Source organism: Dendrobates tinctorius, unplaced genomic scaffold, assembly GCF_039654945.1.
Source record: "Dendrobates tinctorius isolate UK_male_01 unplaced genomic scaffold, ASM3965494v1 ptg000334l, whole genome shotgun sequence".
NCBI classification, from domain to species: Eukaryota; Metazoa; Chordata; class Amphibia; order Anura; family Dendrobatidae; genus Dendrobates; species Dendrobates tinctorius.
The window spans coordinates 1,584,349-1,602,342 of record NW_027362000.1 but is presented as its reverse complement, the minus strand read 5'-3'; the positions used below and the strand labels follow the sequence as shown (position 1 = coordinate 1,602,342).

Sequence of the window (17,994 nt, the reverse complement as noted above, 5' to 3'; positions counted from 1 at the left end):
ATCAGGTGGCAAGCCTCTGTCAATGAGATCAGCTCCACTACCTCCAGCAACCACCAGAGGGAGCCCAGAAAGAGAACTCTCAATCTGAACAGCTCCAATATCTTCAGTAATCACCAGAGGGAAGCCAGAGAGAGAATTCACAACAGTATATACTAAACAGTATATACTATATATTGTCAATGTACAGTTAATACAGTGATCACCAGTGACAATATACACAGGAGCTACAGTACAGACCAAAAGTTTGGACACACCTTCTTATTCAAAGAGTTTTCTTTATTTTCATGACTATGAATATTGTAGATTCACTCTGAAGGCATCAAAACTATGAATTAACACATGTGGAATTATATAATTAACAAAAAAGTGTGAAACAACTGAAAATATGTCTTATATTCTAGGTTCTTCAAAGTAGCCACCTTTTGCTTTGATTACTGCTTTGCACACTCTTGGCATTCTCTTAATGAGCTTCAAGAAGTAATCACAGGAAATGGTCTTCCAACAGTCTTGAAGAAGTTCCCAGAGATGCTTAGCACTTGTTGGCCCTTTTGCATTCACTCTGCAGTCCAGCTCACCCCAAACGATCTCGATTGGTATCAGGTCTGGTGACTGGAGGCCAGGTCATCTGGCGTAGCACCCCATCACTCTCCTTCTTGGTCAAATAGCCCTTACACAGCCTGGAGGTGTGTTTGGAGTCATTGTTCTGTTGAAATTTAAATGATGGTCCAACTAAATGCAAACTGGATGGAATAGCATGCCGCTGCAAGATGCTGTGGTAGCCATGCTGTCTCAGTATGCCTTCAATTTTGAATAAATCCTCAACAGTGTCACCAGCAAAGCACCCCCACACCATCACACCTCCTCCTCCATGCTTCACGGTGGGAACCAGGCATGTAGAGCCCATCCGTTCACCTTTTCTGCGTCGCACAAAGACATGGTCGTTGGAACCAAAGATCTCAAATTTGGACTCATCAGGCCAAAGCACAGATTTCCACTGGTCTAATGTCCATTCCTTGTGTTCTTTAGCCCAAACAAGTCTCTTCTGCTTGTGGCCTGTCCTTAGCAGTGGTTTCCTAGCAGCTATTTTACCATGAAGGCCTGCTGACAAAGTCTCCTCTTAAAAGTTGTTGTAGAGATGTGTCTGCTGCTACAACTCTGTGTGATATTGACCTGGCCTCTAATCTGAGTTGCTGTTAACCTGCGATTTCTGAGGCTGGTGACTCGGATGAACTTATCCTCCGCAGCAGAGGTGACTCTTGGTCTTCCTTTCATGGGGCAGTCCTCACGTGAGCCAGTTTTTTTGTGGTGCTTGATGGTTTTTGCCACTACACTTGGGGACACTTTCAAAGTTTTCCCAATTTTTTGGACTGACTGACCTTCATCTCTTAAAGTAATGATGGCCACTCTTTTTCTTTACTTAGCTGCTTTTTTCTTGCCATAATACAAATTCTAACAGTCTATTCAGTAGGACTATCAGCTGTGCATCCACCAGACTTCTGCACAACACAACTGATGGTCCCAACCCCATTTATAAGGCAAGAAATCCTACTTATTAAACCTGACAGGACACACCTGTGAAGTGAAAACCATTTCCGGTGACTACCTCTTGAAGCTCATCAAGAGAATGCCAAGAGTGTGCAAAGTAGTAATCAAAGCAAAAGGTGGCTACTTTGAAGAACCTAGAATATGACATATTTTCAGTGGTTTCACACTTTTTTGTTAATTATATAATTCCACATGTGTTAATTCATAGTTTTGATGCCTTCAGAGTGAATCTACAATTTTCAAAGTCATGAAAATGAAGAAAACTCTTTGAATGAGAAGGTGTGTCCAAACTTTTGGTCTGTACTGTATATATATACTATATAGTGATAGGTAGCACACTGACTCACCGGTGGCGACTCTAGCTGAAGTCCTTCATCTTTGCTTTTCTTCTTCATCCAGCACAGACCACAATCACTTCTTCCACCCAGGACTCCTCTCTGCAGAAAATAATGCAATTATCTAGAGCACGGCTTCCAGAGCACATTGCACATTTTTTCCCCAACTTCTACACTATGTCAGATGAAAAGTGAAAGAGTGCCGTCCTGCACAGTAAAAGGACCCCCCACACACACACACTGAAAACAGTATCCTCAAAATAAAATATATCACAGCAGTAATAATATCCCTTAATTAGCCCCTACAGTGATAATCCAGCATTGGTTTATTGCAAACAAGTCACTCCAGACTAATTGCGGGAGATAATAGAATATCTCGGCTTTACCAAAGCATTTGATAAAGTATCTCATACTATCCTTATTGAAAAAATGAACAAGTATGGGATTAACAAGGCTACTGTTAGGTGGATTCATAACTGGCTTAGTTATTGTACTCAAAGAGTGGTGATACAGTGGGTACAGAAAGTATTCAGACCCCTTTAAATTTTTTACTCTTTGTTTCATTGCAGCCATTTGGTAAATTCAAAAAAGTTCATTTTTTTCTCATTAATGTACACTCTTGCACCCCATCTTGATGGAAAAAAAACAGAAATGTAGAAATTTTTGCAAATGTATTAAAAAAGTAAAAAACGAAATATCACATGGTCATAAGTATTCAGACCCTTAGTTCAGACACTCATATTTAAGTCACATGCTGTCCATTTCCTTGTGATCCTCCTTGAGATGGTTCTACTCCTTCATTGGCGTCCAGCTGTGTTTAATTAAACTGATAGGACTTGATTTGTGAAGGCACACACCTGTCTATATAAGACCTCACAGCTCACAGTGCATGTCAGACCAAATGAGAATCATGAGGTCAAAGGAACTGGCCAAGGAGCTCAGAGACAGAATTGTGGCAAGGCACACAGTGGCCTCCATAATCTTTAATGGAAAAAGTTTGGGACCACCAGAAGTCTTCCTAGACATGGCCGTCCAGCCCAACTGAGCAATCGTGGGAGAAGAGCCTTGGTGAGAGAGGTAAAGAAGAACCCCAAGATCACTGTGACTGAGCTCCACAGATGCAGTAGAGAGATGAGAGAAAGTTCCACAAAGTCAATTATCACTGCAGCCCTCCACCAGTCGGGCCTTTATGGCAGAGTGGCCCGACGGAAGCCTCTCCTCAGTGCAAGACATATGAAGAGTTTGCTAAAAACACATGAAGGACTCCCAGACTATGAGAAAGAAGATTCTCTGGTCTGATGAGATGAAGATAGACCTTTTTGGTGATAATTCTAAGCGGTATGTGTGGAGACAACCAGGCAGTGCTCATCACCTGCCCAATACAATCCCACCAGTGAAACATGGTGGTGGCAGCATCATGCTATGGGGGTGTTTTTCAGCTGCAGGGACAGGACGACTGGTTGCCATTGAAGGAAACATGAATGTAGCCAAATACAGAGATATCCTGGATGAAAACCTCTTCCAGAGTGCTCTGGACCTCAGACTTGGCCGAAGTGGTTCACCTTCCAACAAGACAATGACCCTAAGCACACAGCTAAAATAACAAAGGAGTGGCTTCAGAACAACTCTGTGCCACGTGAAACATAGAATCGTAGAGTTTGAAGGGACCTCCTGGGCCATCTGGTCCAACCCCCTGCTCAATGCAGGATTCGCTAAATCATCCCAGTCAGATGTCTGTCCAGCCTCTGTTTGAAGACTTCCATTGAAGGAGAACTCACCACCTCTCGAGGCAGCCTGTTCCACTCATTGATCACTCTGTCAAAAAAAAATTTCTAATATCTAATCTGTGTCTCTTCCCATTGCTTCTAGTCTTTCCTTGTGCAAATGAGAATAAAGATGATCCTTCTACAATGTGACAGCCCTTGAGATATTTGTAGACAGCTATTAAGTCTCCTCTCAGTCTTCTCTTTTGCAAACTATACATTCCCAAATCCTGCAACCTTTCCTCATAAGACAGGGTTTGCAGACCGGTCACCATTCTGGTCGCTCTTTTCTGAACTTGCTCCAGTTTGTTGATGTCTTTTTTAAAATGTGGTGCCCAAAACTGGACACAATATTCCAGATGAGGTCTGACCAAAGAGGAGTAGGGGGCAATAATGACTTCACGTGATCTAGACTGTATGCTTCTGTTAATACATCCTAGAATTGCATTTGCCTTTTTTGCTGCTGCATCACACTGTTGACTCATATTCAGTCGGTGATCTATTAGTATACCCAAGTCTTTTTCACATGTGCTGTTGCTTAGCCCTATTCCTCCCAGATGTAGTACTTTGCATTTTTCCCTGTTAAAAACCATTCAGTTAGTTGCTGCCCACTGCTGCAGTTTATTTATATCTTTTTGAATCCTCTCTCTCTCTTCTCTAGTATTAGCTATCCCTCCTAGCTTTGTGTCATCAGCAAATTTAATCAGTTTACCCTCAATTCCTTCATCTAAATCGTTGATAAAGATGTTGAACAATACAGGGCCCAGGACAGAGCCCTGTGGTACGCCACTTGAGACATTCTTCCAACTGGATGTGCAGCCATTTACGACCCACTCTTTGGGTCCGATCACTAAGCCAGTTATGAATCCACCTAACAGTTGCCTTGTCCATTCCACACTTAGTCATTTTTTCAATAAGGATTGTATGAGATACTTTGTCAAATGCTTTGCTGAAGTCAAGATATACTATATCTACAGAATTTCCTTGATCCACCCAATCAGTGATTCCGTCATAGAAGGAAATTAAGTTAGTCTGACATGACTTATTAGTTACAAACTCATGCTGACTCTGTTTAATCACTTCATTCTTATCCAGGTACTGACATACATGTTGTTTAATAATTTGTTCAAAGATCTTTCCTGGTATAGAAGTCAGACTCACCGGCCTATAGTTGCCTGGGTTCACCCTCTTCCCCTTTTTGAAGATAGGAACAGCATTTGCTCTTCTCCAGTCTTCTGGGACTTCTCCTGTTCTCCAAGAATTTTCAAAGATTATGGAGAGGGGTTCAAAAATTTCTTCTGCTCCTTCAGTACTCTGGGGTGTAATTCATCTGGACCTGGAGACGTGAATTCATTTAGGTTAGATAAGTGTTTCCTCACTATCTTTCTGTTTATAGATATCCTGGATTCTTCTATTCCCTTAATAGGACAGTGAAAAACAGTTGATGTTACATTTCCTTTCTGAGAGAAAACAGATGCAAAATAGGAATTTAAAAGTTCGGCCTTCTCAACATCCTGTCTTACCATTTCATCATTTTCATCCTGTAAAAATCCTATAGCATCTTTGACTTTTCTTTTACTTTTGACATATCCCCAAAATCCTTTATTACTGCTTTTGACATCTCTTGCAAGCCTCAATTCATTGTCAGCTTTAGATAATCTGATTTGTGCCCTGCAAGTTCTGCAGACAGCATTATATTCTTCTTTAGATATGCCTCCCTCTTTCCATTTTATAAACATTTCTTTCTTCCTTTTTAGCATGTGCTTAAGTTCTGTGTTCATCCATCCTGGTTTCCATAAATGCTTCCTATTATTCCCTCTTTTCGGAATTGTTAACAATTGTGCTTTGAGAATTTCATTTTTCAAGATTTCCCATCCTTCCTGGACATTTTTGTCTTTAAGGATATCCAGCCATTGGATCCCTCCATTTCTCTTTCTGAATCCCTTAAAATCTGCCTTTCTGAAATCTAACCTTGACGTCTGAGTCTTCACAGGTCTTCTTCCTCTAGTTATCCAAAATTCTAAAATAGCATGGTCGCTACCTCCTAGGGTCCCAGCCACTTTTACCTCCTCAACCATTTCCTCCCTGTTTATAAGGACTAGATCTAAGGTAGCAGTTCCCCTTGTTTTCTCCCCTACCTTTTGGAAGATAAAGTTGTCAGCAAGAGAGGATAAGAATTTCCTTGACCTGCTAGTTTTGCCTGAGAGAGATTCCCAACAAATGTCTGGATAGTTGAAATCTCCCATGACAACTATGTCATATTTTTTGGAGAACTTGGCCATTTGATGCATAAAGAGTTCATCCATATCTTCAGCTTGCACAGGCGTCCTGTAGTAAATGCCTACAATGGTGTCCTTTCCATTGTTCTGTCCTTGTATTCTTACCCAAACAGTTTCCACAGAACTCCCAGTCTCTGAAGCTTCAATCTCTGTGCAGATATACGCGTTTCTAACACACAATGCGACACCTCCTCCTCGTTTATCAAGTCTGTTTCTTGCAAATAAGTTGTATCCTTCTAGTCTTGTATTCCAATCATGTGTATTGTCCCACCAAGTTTCAGTGATTCCAATGACATCATATTTCTTTTCCTGTGTTAGTAGTTCCATTTCTCCTTGTTTGTTGCCCATGCTTTGTGCATTAGTATAGAAACATTTTAGTTTGTGATTGGTTTCTATTTCTCCAATATTTTTATTAATTAGATTCTTTTGTCTTTGTTCTTCCTTTCCACTTCTAATAGCAGAGTTCTCAATAGCATTTGTCAGGTGTATGGCTTTTTCTGGTCTTTTGCTTCCCTTCCCACGTTGTTCTAGTTTAAAGCTCTCCTTACAAGTGTAGCAAGGTGACTTCCAAATACTTGTTTTCCAGTCTTCGTAAGGTGCACCCCATCTCTAGCAAGTAGTCCATCGTAAAGGTAATTCACTCCGTGATCCAGAAATCCAAATCGTTGCTGACGACACCATCGATGTAGCCAGTTGTTCACCTGCAGAATCTTATTCCATCTCCTTGTTCCATGGCCATCCACTGGGAGGATGGAAGAGAAGACCACCTTCGCTCCCAGTTCTTTCACTTTCTTGCCGTGTACCTGTCCTGTGTGACACGACCCGCAGGTCGGTAACTGAAACAACAAGACAATGTCACGTATACCTGTCCTGTGAGACACGACCCGCAGGTCGGTAACTGAATCAACAAGACAAATGGGGAACACCGGGGAAACAGTTACAACGGTGGGCCCTGCAATAGGGAACGGGGACGTGGAGACCTCCTGCACTCCCCTGAGGCAGTGTCCCTGAACACTCCTAACGTTCCCTATACAGGCTCTTCACCTGTCGCCGAGCAGGATACCTGAATCCCTCACTATCCCTTGCTAGGGAACTGGATAGTGGAGACACTGGTCCCACCGCTGCACTAATATACACGAAGGAAAAAGGGGAAACACCAAAAAACTTATCTTTCTCTGCTGCAGGCAGCAGAGTGCAGCACCAGATCAGCTTTCAGCAGTGGTTGGACACCTCAGAGCCAGCTGCTACTTTCACCATCATCTCTGCTGCAGTCACCAGAGTTCATCACCGGATTAACTTTCAGCAGTGGCTCGACACCTCAGAGCCAGCTACCACCTTGACCTCTTTCTCTGCTGCAAACACCGGGCAGGCAGAGTTCAGCACCAGTTTCAGCAGTGGCTCGACACCTCAGAGCCAGCTGCTCACTTCACCGTGGTTGGAATCCAAAAAGGAACTGCTATAACCAACACCTGCTGATAGACCATGTGACCATATATAGTCAAGAGAGTGGTCACATCAGCAGGGAAAACAACAGTCATGTAATAACACTTGTGGCCACCGGGGGGGCAAAAACCCATATTATTCCCCGAAGGCCTGAAAGGAAAAAAAAAGGATTTACGGTAAATGATGGAATCCAGAATCTGACACAGATCCAAGAATTGGACTGTGACACTCTGACCATTCCTGACTGGCCCAGCCAGAGTCCTGACCTAAACCCAATTGAGCATCTCTGTAGAGACCTGAAAATGGCTGTCCACCAACGTTCACCATCCAACCTGACGGGACTGGAGAGGATCTGCAAGGAAGAATGGCAGAGGATCCCCAAATCCAGGGGTGAAAAACTTGTTGCATCATTCCCAAGAAGACTCATGGCTGTACTAGCTCAAAAGGGTTACACAACGATTCTCAAGGAAAAAAACACAGGTATAGTAGCCAAATGCTAGCCAGTCGTGGAAATACTAGAGGTGAGAGAGAAAAAAATCACCACCACATGTGTGTGTAGGAAAAATCAAGACCCAATGGTGAAACTATAAATACGTGCAAAGGAAACAAACCGAATTTAAGAGTCCAAAAGGTGAAGAATAAAGGTATATCTTTATTTGTAACATGACAATAAAATTTGGAGGGGGTGGGGATGAATGACCAGATGGAAAAGGACGTGATACCAGGGACAATTGCATAATGAAATAAAAAATTAGATATGTATGAAATTCATAAAAATGCAAATATCAGAAGAAAATGAACAACACAATACAAGGCAAGTTATAGGCATAAAGTGCGTAAATATAGGGCAGTGGCAAGTTAATTAAATTACCCAATATGGTTTTGAAGAAAAATGATATTGCAGGGTTTTCAGATGGACACTTAGGTAACTAACGTTAAGGTAAAGTGCTTGTGCATACAATAAAGAACTAAGGCTAAGTTCACACTTGCGTATCAGGGCTCTGCGGATGGCTGCGTACGTCCTCCCTGAAGCTCCGCCCACTTCCGCACTTCATCCGTTTAGGTCTGCCTACTTCTGCATGCATCCTACGTACCTATCTTTAATATTGGGTAAGCAGGACATGCGGATGTACGCGGATGCGTCATTTTGACGCGCCCGCCAGCAAGTTGCGTTCCCGTGTAGAGAAGACAGAAAAAGGATTCAGAAGGATCTAGATAAGCTTGAACAATTGGGAACAACTAATAGAATAGTATTTAACTGGGAGAAATGCAAGATTCTACATCTGGGCAAGAAAAACGAAAATCACATCTACAGAATGGGAGGAATAGAACTAAGTAACAGCACGTGTGAAAAAGACTTGGGTATACTAATAGATCACAGGCTACACATGAGTCAACAGTGTGATGCAGCAGCAAAAAAGGCAAACATAGTACTAGGATGTATTAATAGAAGCATAGAGTTTAGATCACGTGAAGTCATTATCTCCCTCTACCCCTAAAATGGTCAGACCTGATCTGGGATACTGTGTCCAGTTTTTGGGCACCACATTTTAAAAAAGACATCAACAAAATGGAGCAAGTGTAGAGGAGAGCTACCAGAATGGTGAGCTGACTGCAAAGTAAGTCCTGTGAAGACCAGTTCAAGGATCTGAGAATGTGTAGCTTGCAAAAAAGTAGGATAAGAGGCGACTTAATAGCTGTCTACAAATATCTCAAGGGCTGTCACATTGTAGAAGGATCAACTTTGTTCTCATTTGCACAAGGAAAGACTAGAAGCAATGGGATGAAACTGAATGGGAGGAGACACAGATTAGATATTAGAAAACTCTTTTTGACAGTTAGAGTGATCAATGAGTGGAACAAGCTGCCACGAGAAGTGGCGAGTTCTCCTTCAATGGAAGTCTTCATACAGAGGCTGGACAGACATCTGTCTGGGATGATTTAGTGAATCCTGCATTGGGCAGGGTGTCGACACGATGACTCTGGAGGTCCCTTCCAACTCTACCATTCTATGATTCTATGTCCCACATCCTGGCCCCCTTGTGTGTCCATCCTGCCCCACAGCAATAGACTTTAATTGAACAGGCAGAAGCAAAAAAAAAAAAAAGAGGGGGGCCCTAGTAAGGAGAGTAATGCCCTGACGGCGGCCCTGACCCAGCATGTTGGATTTGGTTTTTTTGGTGCGGTTCCTTCTTACACTTCTACAGGGAGCTTAGATTAAAAAAAATATATTAAATCAGAATGTGTCTTCCCTAAAAATGCATAAAAAAAAATTAACTCCGCACCAAAAATGCAATAAAAGCAGCAAAAATGTCGCCGACAGGAGAGTTTACTGTTATATATTTCAGTGCAAATACCTGAGGAAAATGTGGGGGGAAAATGCAACATTTCCACAAAATTTCTGAAAAAAAAATACAGAAAAATAAAACTATTTCTCCTGCATGAAACAAAGCCTCATACAGGCACGGCCGTGAGAAAAAAAAGGTTATGACTGCTGGAATATGGAGAGGAAAATGTAAAAAGAAATAAAAATAAGTTATAGTGTGGAGAGGGGGCAGTCATGGAGAAAAAAAATGACTAAAATAAAAAGTTCTAGCAGTTATAGGGAGGAGTAAAGGTCTGGTCACAGAGGGGTTAAGCAGCACGATTAACCCCTTACATCTCAGGGTGAAATCCGCAGATTACGCACTGCCTGTGGTCGGCCTGATGTAAGCGTGGCTTATATGTAACGGAGGGGTCCTTTCTCCTCCTCCTTCTTTATTATGTCTTTTTGTAAGTTGACAATAAAGTTACATGAATACAAATTAAAAAAAATAAAAATAAATAGAAACTAGAGCCAGCTAGTGCGCGCACGTCACCAGACTGAGCGTATGACGTCACCAGACTGAGCGTATGACGTCAGTTGAGGGCGGAAGTCGTAGGAAGGCTGCGGAGTTAAGGGCGGAAGACGGAAGTGTAGTGACACCGGAAGCGCTGTGCGAAGGCTCTGGGTTGTTGGGGTCTTCGGGTACATAGACATGGGGCTGTTCGGGAAAACGCAGGATAGGCCGCCCAAGGACCTGGTGAGTGTGGACGGGGACTTATGGAGGGGTCGCAGTGTGTTATTACATGGTGCTCATACACGGGCTGTTGTGTTTCTGTGCTTCCAGCTATGCCTTCACCACACACACTACTCCTATAGACAGGAGAGATTGATATCTGTATCTTAAAGGGAGATATATATACCTTAAAGGGATGCCCACCCACCCTATAAGGGTGGTAAAACATGAGAACAGCAGTGTTGTGTTTAACCCTTGCAGCCACAGTCTCCGTGTGATAGTGGCCTCAATTGCTGCTATGACTAGTAGGAAAACAAGGTTTAAAAAGGAGCTAAACGAAGGGAGACAGAAGAGGCATCACGGGAATGAAGGTCGGAGTCCGGGGTCCCCATTCTCTGCTCCTGCTCTGCGTGATTGACGAGTGGTTTTCTGTAGGTGTGCGGGGGGTGGCAGCCCAGAGACGTCCGCGTGACTGTTCTCCTGTGTAAACTATAGGAGGGGATTTATTAAGGGCTTTGTTGTGTACCGGTTTTATGCAAAAAAAAAAAATCTTTAAAAAAAAATCCCAAGTCTTCTCCTGCTTATAACAGTGTTAAAAACAGCACAGTGATGTTTCAGCAAGAGTGTAAAGGGGCTGTCCACTACTAGGACAGTCCCTTCTCATTCTCCACCCTTGACCCCAATAAAATTTTTTAAAAAAGCTTATACTCCCTTACCGTGCTGGTGCCGTTTCTACTCTGTCAGCACTCGCGGTCCTGGGTTTCCCGTGCGGTTGTTATGAGCCAGTGCCCAATCAGCATTGCCGTCGCTGCCCCCGCATTCTGTCGACTTGAACATGAAGAGGAAGTTGGGGATCAACTGCAACCCGGACTTCCTTTTCATGTTCGATTTGTCCAAAAGCGGGGACAGTGACACCAGCGCTGTTTTGGCTTCTGGCCCCATGTGTCGTATATCCACATGGGAGCCCCAGGACTGTGAGTGTCAAAACCACAGGGAACGGCGCCGGCACGGGAGGTGAGTATAAGGTGTTTTTTTTTTTTTTTTTGTATCGGGGGGAATGAGTTGTCCTAGTAGTGGACAGCCCCTTTAAAGTTTTGTTGCCAAACTCAAACAGTGCTCAACATATTCCACAAGAAGGTATATCATGTGGAAAAAAAAAAAAAAGTGAAAATAAGAGAAAATATTGATTGTTAAAAATAATTCTTTATTAAAAGGAGAAGTTAAAAAGACAGGGCTAAAGGCCTCCAAAAAAGGGGGGATAGGCTGTGGCAAAACAGTACACAATGATGTAAAAGAAAATATTACACACAATAATAACCCTGTAGATTTAAATATAAATACAAAAATGGTTCTTGCATGCAAAAGTAATAATAATTCCTGCCAGAGTCAGTGCACCATAGTAGATGACAATGAACACATTGCTTGTTACTACTAGGTTTTGTAAAAAAAGGCAATATTGCACGTTGCCCGTGTGGTTGTGGAAAAAGTAGATGTAAATATAAAGAGGTATTGACATGCAAAATAATCACTGCAGTGTTCAACATGCCTCAGTAGACAAAAGCCGTTGTTTGTTGCTGCTGAGTATCTGCAAAGGAAACAGTATTGCACATTGCCCATGTGACTATTAGCATCCTGAGTGTGCTAAAGGGTTAATGAGTAAAGTGTGCCAGGGAGCTGCACAGAGTATAATAGAAATAAAGTGCCTGATATAAACCGGGGACTGGTTGTTAATACCTGAGTTAGAAGAATGTGCTGGATTCGGTGCAGCGTCCACCAGTAACAGCTGAGGGAATGCTGCAGGAGTCTCTCCCACCACCACCACTACTAACAGGCCGGTTATGGGAGAATTAGCATTGTCCGTATGGTATATATACTTTTGGTTCCAAAACATTGAGTATATACAGTGTACCCCGGTACAGTCACTGATAACTGCAAGATAACCCAAGAACTACTCACTGCCAGCACCAGTTGTTTATACAGGTAGCATATGCTTTGGGGTGTGGGTTACAGAACAAAAAGAACAAAACAAATTCATTTTATATTTAATCCAGAACGTTAGGCAGTGTTTATAAAAACAAATAATAAAATATATATATATTTCCAGGACGTCCCTCCTGACAGCAGCAGGGAGGACGTCCCTCGCCTCCTTGCAGGGACAGGATGAGCACACAAGAGGTTAAAAACAGTCTCCACCCCCATTCCCTCAGTGTTTCTTCCTGTCCCTGCATGGAGGGACGCACAAGAGGAGTCGGCTTACCGGAGGGGTCCAGGTTGATCGGGCGGCCCTGTCAATCCTTCCTCCTGTGAAGCGGCCTCGGCGCTGAAACCCTCCTGGGTGGGGGTCCCTCAGCCACAGAGATCAGAGGAGGACGAGCCCCCTGGGTAGAGCTGCTTCCTCCCGCAGCAGAGACTCTCAGCTCCGACGCCGGCAGCAGCGCGGGGACCGGAAGTCGCGTGCAGAGAGACTGTGACGCACTTCCGGTGAGGTCAGAGCGCCGGAAATACAGGCCGCCGGCGGGCGCTCTGAAGGAGCAGAGCGCGGTATCAGCAAGACAGGCAGCACCCTCCTGTCCTGCCCTCGCAGAGGCTCTCAACAGCGATGGAGAACCAGGGCAGAATCGACCCGGATGGGGTAAGTGCGCATAGCGCAGACCGACTGACTGACACCCTGAAGGCCCAGATCAGAGCCTGACTGTCCCTCTCTTGCACTATGCAGGAAAAGGCACAACCGACAGCGCCCATTCCCACGACCAAACAGGCAGAGAAAGACCCAGGGAAGACCAATAAGTGTCCCGTATGCAGAGTTAAGCTCCCCAGCAAGCACAAGAAGTTGCTGTGTGACACTTGTCCGGCCAAAGTAATGAAAGGCGAACAGCCGTCCCTCCTATCGGAGATGAGATCGCTGATTCGAGAGGAGGTCCAGGCTTCCGTGGCCACCTTGTCCCAGACACAGCCAGGCAGTCCAGGCCCCAGTACTAAGCGAACCAGACAGGAGATGGAGCTTAGTTCGGAGGAAGGTTCCTACTCCTCGGAGTCGGATCAGGAAGAAGGCGAGCTGGGCACTAGCGAACCGGAGTATGGGAAAAGATACCTATTTTCCTCGGATGATACAATCTGGTTCAGGTGGTCAGAGACACAATGAGATTGAGGAGGTCCGGAAACCTCAGTCTAGGCAGGACATGATGTTCGGGGGCCTTAGGGCGCAGAGGAAAGTAGTATTTCCAGTGAACGACCATGTGCGAGCTATGGTCCTGGAGGAATGGGAGGAGGCGGAAAAACGTCTCGTGATATCCCAGGACTTTAAGAGATGGCTCCCCGTCGACCCCCGAGGACATTAAAGAATGGGAAGTAGTTCCCAAGATTGATGTCTCTGTGGCAAAAGTAGCCAAGAAAACAACGATCCCTTTTGAGGACGCGTCTAGTCTGAGGGACCCCATGGATAGGAAGGCGGATAACCTACTAAGGCGGGCCTGGGAAACATCAGCAGCCTTAATTAAAACAAATGAAGCCGCTACTTCGGTGGCAAGGTCTGTGTGTTTATGGTTGGGCCAGTTAGAGGAACATTTAACTAATAAAACCCCAAGGGAGGAAATTATAGATTCTCTTCCGATCATGAAGTCAGCCACAGCCTTCCTAGCCGATGCATCGGCGGAATGTTAGAAATGCCGCCCGGAATGACTTTGTCAAATTCGGCACGCAGAGCCATCTTTTAAAGACCTGGACGGGTGACGGAGCCTCTGAAAACAAGCTCTGTGCCCTTCCCTTCTCTGGGTTAAAAGTCTTTGGCCCAGCATTGGATGATATATTAGAAAAAGTATCTGATGTAAAGAAAGGGTTCCCTGAGGAAAAGAAGCCTAGGGACCAGCCCTTTCGTAGACCCGGGGGATTATAGAAGGCATCAGTACTATAGGTACCAGGGGAGCTCTCAGAGGGGTTCCTACGGTAGCACCCACTCTTGAGCTGGAAGATCTAGAGCCCCCCCCTTCTGGATCACGTACTAGATCCAGGAGAACATGACTATACCAACATAGGGGGTCGACTCAGAGAATTCAGTTCCCAGTGGTCTCAGATCACAAAAAATCAGTGGGTACAATAGCAGAGGGTTACCAAATAGAATTTTCATCCCCTCCCCCGAAAGGTCCATTTCTCCCTGCTGAATAAAAGACGACTCCCAGATGTGGGTCGACGTGACAGAACTGGCAAACTTAGGGGTGGTAATTCCGGTTCCCTGGGCAGAAATTGGGACGGGCCACTATTCGTCCCTATTTGCCATACGGAGAATCCCGTACCATTATAAATCTGAAACCCTTAAATGCCTGGGTCACGTACAAAAAATTCTGAATGGAGTCAATCAGATCCACAGTCCATTTGATAGTCAAGAATGCCCTGATGTGTACCCTGGACCTGAAAAGTGCCTACTATCAGGTGCCAATTCACCCAATGTCACAGAGATTCTTGAAGTTTGCAGTAAGACTTCAGAATCGGACCTGCCACTTTCAATTTCAGTGTCTTCCTTTTTGTCTGGCCTCGAGTCTTCATGAAGCTAATCGCGGAAGTGGTGGCGTTCCTAAGAAATCACGGAATATTCATCATTCCATACCTAGACGACTTCCTTCTGGTGGCGAGATCGGCAGAAGAACTACGGCGACACAAGGAGAAGACAATAGAGGTTCTAGAGTTTCTGGGCTGGATCATAAACAAAGAAAAATCGAACCTAGTACCAGAAAGAATATTTTTTTTTTTTGGGGGGGTACTACTAGACTCCAGAAGCAGAGCTTCCTTCTTACCACCAGAAAAACAGACAAGGATACGGGACAGCATGAAGCAACTTCAAAAAGGCCGCGTTTCCATCAGAATAGCCATGCGCGCTCTGGGCTTCATGACATCCTGCATCCCTTGTGTCCGATGGGCACCGTTCCATGCGAGAACCCTTCAAAAAGAAGTACTGGCCGCCTGGGATCGTCACCAGACCTCCCTAGACGAGAAAATGGCCTTGTCTCCAGCAGTAAAACGATCCCTGGTGTGGTGGATGCAGTGACAAAACCTAAGCAAAGGTGTCCCCTGGATCACCTCCCCATGAGTCATAATCACTACAGACGCCAGAAAATGGGGCTGGGGGGCTCATCTAGAAGGCAGAATTCTTCAGGGAGAATGGCTGGCAAACATGCGGTCCACCTCCTCCAACTACAAGGAACTTTACGCCACATGGGAGGCCCTAAGAAGAAATCGGGTCAAACTAAGAAATCAACATGTCAAGATTCTATCGGACAATGTGACGGCGGTATCCTTTCTCCGGCATCAAGGAGGAACAAGGCATTGGGCACTCCAGGATCTGGCACAAATTATAAAATTTTTTATATATATATATATATATATATATATATATATATATATATATATATAATATTATGATTTTACAAAGGGGACGAGACAATACAGTATACAAAATTACATAGAAGTAAAGAGAATAAACAGAGAAAAATTACTAAATAGGTCATCACAGCAGTGGCTTCAGATTTATGGAGGGAGGCACTCCAGGAAGTTGGACAGCACCCACAGTGAACTGTGTCTCCATGCCCCCAAGTACTGTCCACGTCCAAAAATTTGTCATTTGCCTTTTATTAGCTCCTAAGTTACAACCACGCACCTTCGCTTGATGATTCATAACAGGGCTGTCATGGGAAGTGGCCACATTTTCATAAAATTGAGATTCACTAAATACACTATTTTTGCTTCTCATGGTCACAGGCCCTGAACATTGTCATCATATTTTTTTATTATGATTTTAACCTTTCATAGACACCAAATATGACCCCCGGTTCACACAATCTATCAGATGGTTATATAATTGGAAGGAGTGCGTCACGTCCATATTCTCACTACGACAACGAAAATCTCCTAAATATCGGGTCTATGTAAATCCCAATATTCATAACTTCCCATCGGATACACAAATCCTGGGGAAGTTATTTCATCATAACAGCTCAACCTGGAGAGGAGCCCCTCTTCCAATCAAACAAACACCAAACGTCATCACAATAGGTATCCTGTCCTAATTACCTGTCCCCACCAGGGAGTCTGGACTTCTAAAGGATTTTTTGTTCTGTCACTTCTCAGCTATACATGATTTCCCATATGCTAACTTGTGTAATTCAACTACTAAAAGAAGTTGATTGTTAGCTCTTTTTCCTACTGGAAACTCTGTGACAGAGGAGGGGGGGTGAATGCCCCTTCATTGGAGCTGTGTTATGGATCTTAATATTTTCTATGACAATCCAAATCATGGGGAATACCTGGTGGTCCAACTGCTGAGATCCAGTGAACTGAACTCTGCAGACCTCCAGCTTAGATGGAGCGGAGATTGAACGTTCAAAGTCTATGGGACTCACTGAAAATAGCCGAGGACATCGCTCCTCATCTCAGCACTGCAGGGGCTGGGTCCTGGGACCCGTAACCCTGGCCTTGGGACCCAAGCGATTAAATTAAGGGATAACTTTTGATTCTAGGAATACCCCATAAAGCCATATTTATTAATTGCAAATTTAAAAAAAAAAAAATCTCAAACTCTCCAGCTTGGTGAGAAAGTGAAGAATCTTTTCAAGACAGAAGTCTGGAATTTAAAAATGTACCAAAGTTTTCAAACTTCATAAGAAACTTTGATAAATTTGGTGCAAATAATGACACTAGAATTGAGCAAGAAGGTTCGTAGGACCTTGGTCCTGATCAGCCACTCTGCGACGAGATCCTACTCCAACCCCAGCACCACTTCTGATTAGTTGGTGTGACGCTGTGCTGGATTTAACTGATCAGAAGCAAAGCTGGGGTTGATGGCATCTCAGAGGGGGCTCTGGACCACTGCAGTCGCCGATGGGCCAGGGTTCAGCAGTTCTTCTTGCTCAAAACTGGCAGCCCCAGGCAAGGCTGACAAAAAAAAAAAAAAAAAAAAAAAAATAACCTGAAGAGCAAAGTGTTAACAGCTTTCCGTATTCGTCCTGTATTGATTTCTTAATCATTGTCTTTCCTCATTAGGTGAATGAATGGTCGCTGAAAATCCGCAAGGAAATGCGAGTGTTAGACAGACAAATAAGAGGTCGGTTTATATTTGCTGAATTTCTTTGTTTTGTTTTTTTCTCAGTCTTATCTTCCTCCCTATGTTATAGCAGCCCTACCCCTGTACTCATCGGTCCAGGCACTGGGCCTTGTGACTTGGGCGTGGGCCCCTATAAATAGAACCTGTTCTCAGCTCTTTGGATCTGGTTTCTCTGAAGTCGAGGTGTGAATACAGTCATCACTATCCTCACAGGCAACGAATGCACAACAGGAGCCATAGTCATCAGTAACATAAGGAATCGGAAGGAAAGGGCACACTGGTGACTCTCCTATATACCTGTAATTTGTGTGTGTGTGTATATATATATATATTTTATACTGTCATGGCCAAAAGTGTGGGCACCTTTGAAATTGTTCCAGAAAATGCAGCATTTCTCCCAGAAAACTATTGCACTTGCACATGTTTTGTTATACACGTGTTTATTTCCTTTGTGTGTAAATGGAAGAAGTTTACTCAATCTTTGCATTGTGTGTCTGTGTG

The 17,994-nt window shown here is 43.9% G+C and overlaps 1 protein-coding gene across 2 annotated transcripts in view; it reads left to right on the top strand.

Moving 5' to 3' along the window:
* The window catches only part of LOC141074831 (charged multivesicular body protein 3), a 99,118-nt gene that overhangs the window by 68,025 nt on the left and 13,099 nt on the right, over positions 1-17,994 (top strand). The window contains exons 1-2 of one of the 2 annotated variants that reach the window (XM_073562084.1): positions 10,226-10,427; positions 17,433-17,493. In XM_073562084.1, coding sequence (XP_073418185.1) covers positions 10,383-10,427; positions 17,433-17,493 — 106 coding nt within the window. In that variant the 5' untranslated portion in view covers positions 10,226-10,382. Of the gene's footprint in view, positions 1-10,225; positions 10,428-17,432; positions 17,494-17,994 lie in introns of those variants that run through there. The other variant, XM_073562085.1, reaches the window with a different exon arrangement.